Source organism: Anoplophora glabripennis, unplaced genomic scaffold (genome assembly GCF_000390285.2).
Source record: "Anoplophora glabripennis isolate ALB-LARVAE unplaced genomic scaffold, Agla_2.0 scaffold1196, whole genome shotgun sequence".
NCBI lineage: Eukaryota > Metazoa > Arthropoda > Insecta > Coleoptera > Cerambycidae > Anoplophora > Anoplophora glabripennis.
Genome location: NW_019417283.1, coordinates 71,540 through 77,830, shown reverse-complemented (window position 1 = coordinate 77,830; position 6,291 = coordinate 71,540). Strand labels below are relative to the sequence as shown.

General features: G+C 34.5%; 1 protein-coding gene across 1 annotated transcript; it reads left to right on the top strand.

The window, feature by feature from the left end:
- Positions 1 to 4,663: 4,663 nt before the first annotated feature.
- Positions 4,664 to 5,460, top strand: LOC108911920 (protein ALP1-like). The gene has a single exon (XM_018716996.2). The coding sequence runs from the start codon at positions 4,753 to 4,755 to the stop codon at positions 5,362 to 5,364; it is 612 nt and encodes a 203-aa protein (XP_018572512.2). The 5' UTR covers positions 4,664 to 4,752; the 3' UTR covers positions 5,365 to 5,460.
- Positions 5,461 to 6,291: the final 831 nt, after the last annotated feature.

Genomic DNA, 6,291 nt, shown 5'->3' with positions numbered 1-6,291 from the left:
AACAAAGACCATTTCGAGTTTCTCTTTCCTCGCCAAACAAAGATTATTATTATAAATATAGGCATAAGTATTAAATAGATAAATAGATATTATATAACCGCTAACCTTTGGGTCAAGGTTCAGCATTGAATAAATAAATAGCTAAAGAAGCTATAAGAGTCTTAGAACTCCCTAATACGAACTTTCAAGGCTTGCAGTGCCTCAGTTCTATCTTTAAATTGGAAAGACCTAGTGCTTATCCTTAACTTCAGTGCTAGACAGAGTCCTCGAGCTCTAGTAAATTCAGTGCTATACAGAGTCCTCGAACTCTCAGTAACTAAGTGCCACCAAGGGTCAGTTGAAACCCGGAACTCTTTTGAACTTTACCTACCTCTGTAGTGCATCACCATGTCTTGGATGGAGAATAAATTAGTTCGTACGTCGCCTTCTCCGACCCCTTCTTCAGATTCTTCGGAACAGGAGGTAGAACGGACGCCGCCGTACGCCGACTCGATCGCCGCATTCTCGGTGGAAAGAGCAGCTGCGGGGTGGTCAGGATACATCGACAACCTTGAGGGGGCGATTCACTTCCCAACTTCTCGGCCAACTGTCGATCCGGACAAACACGTTCCTACTAACTCCCTCCAGGTCCTGAAGGAGGACACTGAAAGGTCCCTGCGGGTACCCCAACGGCCCTTGAGGCGTGACGCGGCTACGCCCTATGCGTTACGACCTGAAGGACGTCCGGAATCCACCCCCGCTACGTCGACCAATCAGGGAAGAGGAGCGATAACGCGACACTAAGTCCTACATATAAAATTGTTTACTTTTATTTATAAGTACGTGAAAATAATTCTTAAAACGTGGGTTAGGGTAACAGAAAACGCATGTTTTACAAACGCTTTTTTTAGTTATTATGTTATTTTATTTGGGTAAATTTAAATGGTAACAATGAATAAACAAAACATCAAGGATTTTATATTTGTGCTTACTTTTGTTCTACATTTTTACTTTTCAAGATTTCAGTATCTAATAATGACAGAAATTTCACCATTTCTCGGCCAGGGATATGGCCACCTTATGTTACATTCAATTCGAATACAGTGCGAGTGCTCGAGTTTCTTTTGCATTAGCCAGCTGCTTCAGCAGGGTATCGAATTCGAATTCGTCCAGTGTCGTTTGCATTCGGTGAGTATGAACGCGCGCCGCGCTGGCGAGCTATTTGAACAAATGACTATTCGAATACTTTCAACAGAATCGAATGCATTCGAGACCTTGGTAGAATCGAATAGTTTTGTAATTTGCATTCGAATAGTCCCAACACTACCGTCAATAATCATAACACACCAAAAAGTTTTGGGCCACATACAGGGTGGTCCGCTAACTATGAGAGAAAATTTAAGAAACATTAGAATGTCAAAAACTAATATCAATTTGCTATACAAACATTATTTCTAAAATGCATTGCTTTCGAGATACAGGGTGTCGAAGTTTTAATTTTTTTGTAAATATTTCTAATATCTCTCAAATGAACAATATTATTAAAAAGGTATTTGATGGAGTTAAATATCTCACAGAGCGCTAAATTCTCCAATTACAAAAGCCGACTGTATAAAAAAGTGGTTAAGCCCTCATAACTGAAACGAAATATCATTATTGTTGAAAATTTTTGTCGTGAAGAGTGTAAAACATTACCTGCATTATAGACTATTACCTAATAAAACTACAACTCAAACTAAAGTAAAATGAAACTAAAGGGATCCATTAACAAAGTATGGTAGGATGCGGCACATTGCAATGCAAAAATTTAACTTTTATATAAATAAATAGAACAGCACAAACCTAGTATGTTACGTCGAAGTTTTTGAGACACAATGTCGAATGATAATTTCACTTCAATGCCACACATGATAATGTGTGGCATTGAAGTGAAATCTAATGCAGTGTCAAATAATAAATAGGGAGATATTGTTAATAATGAATAGTTTTGCCCCTTCTGCATTTTTTTAACACAAAATTAACGCACGTTTTGGAACATTTGTAAATCCTATATTATTCACTTTCCGCAGGCTCAACATGTATATTTGACAAGTGTGATATACTTATTGAAAAGCCAGTTTTGTTATTTGTTGCATATGTCTTGACGATTAACGGTGTTAAACACATGTCGGTTTTCGGTATCATAATAATGAAAATTATGATGATTTACCAGGCCATTATTAGGGAAAGTGGATACATCTGTCAACAGCACAAAATTAAAAAAATCAGGTTCTCCAATTCGCTCAAGAGTCCATAAGCCGAAGTCAATCCGCCGTTGAAAATCCACGCCATACAAATTTTGGTGAAACGATGTGGAAGGGATGGTATTGGTATTTTCGGACTAATCCTAATACTATGAACGCATTTTTTCTTCGTTGTCGGTTACCAGTTTTGATTTCCTCTGCTTGTTGTAGCAGTACTCCAGTAGCTCTAAATCTCGCTAGCAGTCTTTCAAATACCTTTTTGTTTGGATGTACATATTTCATCAGGGTATTTCTGTACGTATATTCTGGAGGTCAGAAAACAATTCTCGTAGCATTCGCTAATAGTACTCATCATATCTACTCTTTCTGTAGTAGAATAAACTTTCGTGTCACTAACTATAACTCATGCTACTATGACATAGCCCAATTAAAAATCTCCGATATAACTAATGTTTCACATTTTGTTAACTCGAGGTTAATGACAAAAATAGTTAAAAAAAAATCAGGGCATTTTAACAGTATTTTCAGGATATGCACAATTATACACCTCGGAAGTCGATACTGACAGTAACAAATGTGACGATACTATTCTTTTTTTTAAACAAAACATTTTTATAAAGATCTAAATTAATGTTTGTGTGTAATTTTTTTATGAAATTTCAAAAAACAATTTTCATCTTATCCTGGAGCGGCTGTGACAATTGTCAAATCTGTAATGAACAGGATGTTTTAGGTCATCACTCGTAGGGCAATGATTGAAACCGTCGTATCTTTTATCAATACAAAGCCTTGGTGCTGAAGTTTTTCTCTTTGCTGGTGGTTCGTTTTCTTCATTCATGGTTTGCTTCTTCAGCTGTTCACAATAGCTAAGACAAACAAGTGTAGAATTACTCTGAAGGTCCACTTGCCTGACAGGGCATCTACCAAGAAATGGTATCATCTGTTCGTCTATCCAAAAAGATGTCTTTGGTTTCCTCTTAATCAAGCGACACCTATTGCTAACTAAATCGATCATTGACTGAACTTCCCACAGTTGATTTTTTTTAGTGTCATCGTCCAAGGCCAAATTGTCCACGATGTGAAAGTTTACACGTAACAAGTAAAATCTGTCACGATTAATAATATTGGAAACAAGAGGAAATTGAAATTTACTGTTCCAGTAAATATGAATTCGTGGAAAATGCAAACAACCCATAATTGCATGCATTCCAAAAAACTTTTTTATCCCTTCTGGTGTAACAGTCAGAAGTTTTCATGTTTTTTGTAAATAGTACAGTCCCCATTTTAAAAAAGTCGTCATTTAAATATTTTTGGAAATATTGCCAGGGAGTTAGCATTTCACTTTGATTGACGTATTCATCCACAGGATCATCTTTGCTTTTAAAATTACCTTGTTTCCAGTGAAGTTTTGCAAATCTAGCTAAAGGAATTATCAATCTTGCGTCCATTTCTAAAGTAGGACTCTATGATAAACACTTTTTGTTCTTGAGAAAACACTTTTTGTTCTTGAGAAAACACCATTTTAAACGCTTTTTAAAACGAAAATATTCAAATTGATAGCGGCGATATAGCGCTTTGACAGATGACGCTACAGTTCATTTGCTATACGCTACGCCCTACGTCCAAATTTTCAGAACCAACTTGACCACGTTTTTATTTGAACGCTCGTTATAAATAAATATTATAATTACAGTTTCATACTAAAGTTAAAGTGTGTGCATAATGCTTCCTGAACACTATTCAAACTTTATATCAAATTTGACAACAGAGATAGTTTACAAAATGCAAAGAAAAAGAATTGCAGTAGTATTGGGTTTTATTTTGGTTTTGAAAAGCAAACAAAGAAATTATACAAAAAAAAAATATTGGGTTGCTCCAATTTTTAAAGAGAGAAAAAGTCATAGTTTTTATCATGCTGTCTTGCCTAAACTTATGCTAGAAGATCTACGGTTTCAGAATTACATCAGAATGTCAGCCACACAATTTGAAAATTTATTAGTTTTAATTGGCCCAGACATCTTTAAACTAGTTTGCGTTAGAGAACCCATTGAAGTTGCTGAGCGCTTGATGTTGACTCTAAGGTAAATAAGTAAATATTAGATAATTAATGATTAACTACAAAAAATGTTGCTATATGAAAATTGTTAACTCGATTTCTGGCTTCGGGAGATTCAATTAGATCAATGTCATCAATATTTAGTTGGTGTAACGACTGCAGCTAATATTATATCTGAAACGTGTCAAGCGTTGTGGGATAATTTGATGCCACGTGTATTAACAATGGACTTAAGTAATGAAAATTGGCAAAAAAGACTGAATGTTTTTTTTCAAAATGGAATTTTCCTAATTGTGTTGGTGCAATTGATGGAAAGCACATAATTAATAGTATAATAATTATAATCTTGGCATCAAAGATAGTATAAAACTAATAAATTTTTTGTTACAGTGCCCAGCTAAAGCCGATTCATCCTTCTATAATTATAAAGGAACCAATAGTATTGTTCTTCTAGCCATATGTGATGGCAATTATATGTATACATTTATAGATATAGGAGCTTATGGAAGAAGGAGCGATGGGGGAATTTTTAAGGAGTCAGAAATGGGCCAAAAATTTGAAAGTGGTGAAATGAAACTTCCACCACCTGCATCTCCATATGGATCCGATGCAACTCTTCCATATTGCATCGTTGGTGACGAAGCTTTTCCTCTCAAACCCTATTTAATGAGACCGTATCTAGGCAAGACAAGGGTTGAACACGATAGACGAGTATTTAATTATAGATTAAGAAGAGCAAGAAGAGTAATAGAAAACACTTTCGGAATTATGGTTAGCAGGTGGAGAATTTTTAGGAAACCAATCATCATGCCTGTAGAGCACAGCATGCTCATTGTTCAAGCAGCAGTATGTTTACATAATTTTTTGAGATTGTCAGACTTGAATGATGAAGAAGATGTCAAATATATAACGCCTGGTTCTATTGATTATGAGAATGAAAATAATGTACTAATGCCAGGCTCTTGGAGAGCTGAACCCCAAAATGGCACTGCTTTTGCAGAAATAACTAGATGTGGAAATAACTCGAGTACCAAAGAGGCATACGCAATCAGAGAGATATTGATTTTAATAATGAAGGAGCTTTAGAATGGCAAGAAAAATATCTGTAACAACAATCAGTGCCGTAAAATATAATTTATTTACTTCAATTGTAATAATGTAAATAAAATATTTATTTATTTATTTATTTATTTATATATTTATAGTTTTTATAATAAAATAAAGAAAAATAATAACATACAATTTCAAGAAAATATCTATTAATTTTTACACTTTTTTTACACTTACTGATATAATATTGTATAATACAAACAGTATGTTTGCGCGCTAAAATAAATAAAACAATAAATAAAATATTTTTTACAAATACACCGTACATTTTGACGGTGTCCACGCAACCATGATAAATACTCTTACTAATAGAATACCGTATAATAAAAATAGTATTTGAACATGATAAAATAAATAAAAGAATAAATACAATATTTTATACAAACATAGCATAAAATTTTAATTTAAATCATTTTCAATTTTGAAGATAATTTCTTGAACCTTAAACATAGCTAATCTAGCTTTCTTTAAATCCAGTTTATGCAATTTTTCATCCATTGCAGAACAAAAGTGATTTATCTCATCTTTTTTGGCAGCTGGAGATGCAGGTATTGGTGGGAAATTGATCGGAGGCATCTGAATGGGTGCAGTAAGAGCAGCAGCGAGTTTTTCTATTGAGTCATCCTGTTTTTGCTTCTTTGGCGTAGGTTTATTTAGGCTGGCATCCAATGATTCTGAATCCGAATCTTGAAGAACAGAATCATCCACTGCATCCTTTGGCAAATTACTAATAGTCCAACCTACTAACCTCCAAGGTTTCCTTGGCTTCGCTGATTGTCCACTTTTGGTCTTTTTTTTTGCTATATAAGATCGGTATGTATCGTACAAATTTTTCCACTTACTCTTTAAAAATGTCACTGTGTGCTCCAGATTTTCCAAATTTGGATTGATAATTGATTCGAT

Coding starts and splice junctions, on each gene's coding strand:
- LOC108911920 (XM_018716996.2), top strand. CDS start 4,753: ATGTATACATTTATAGATATAGGAGCTTATGGAAGAAGGAGCGATGGG.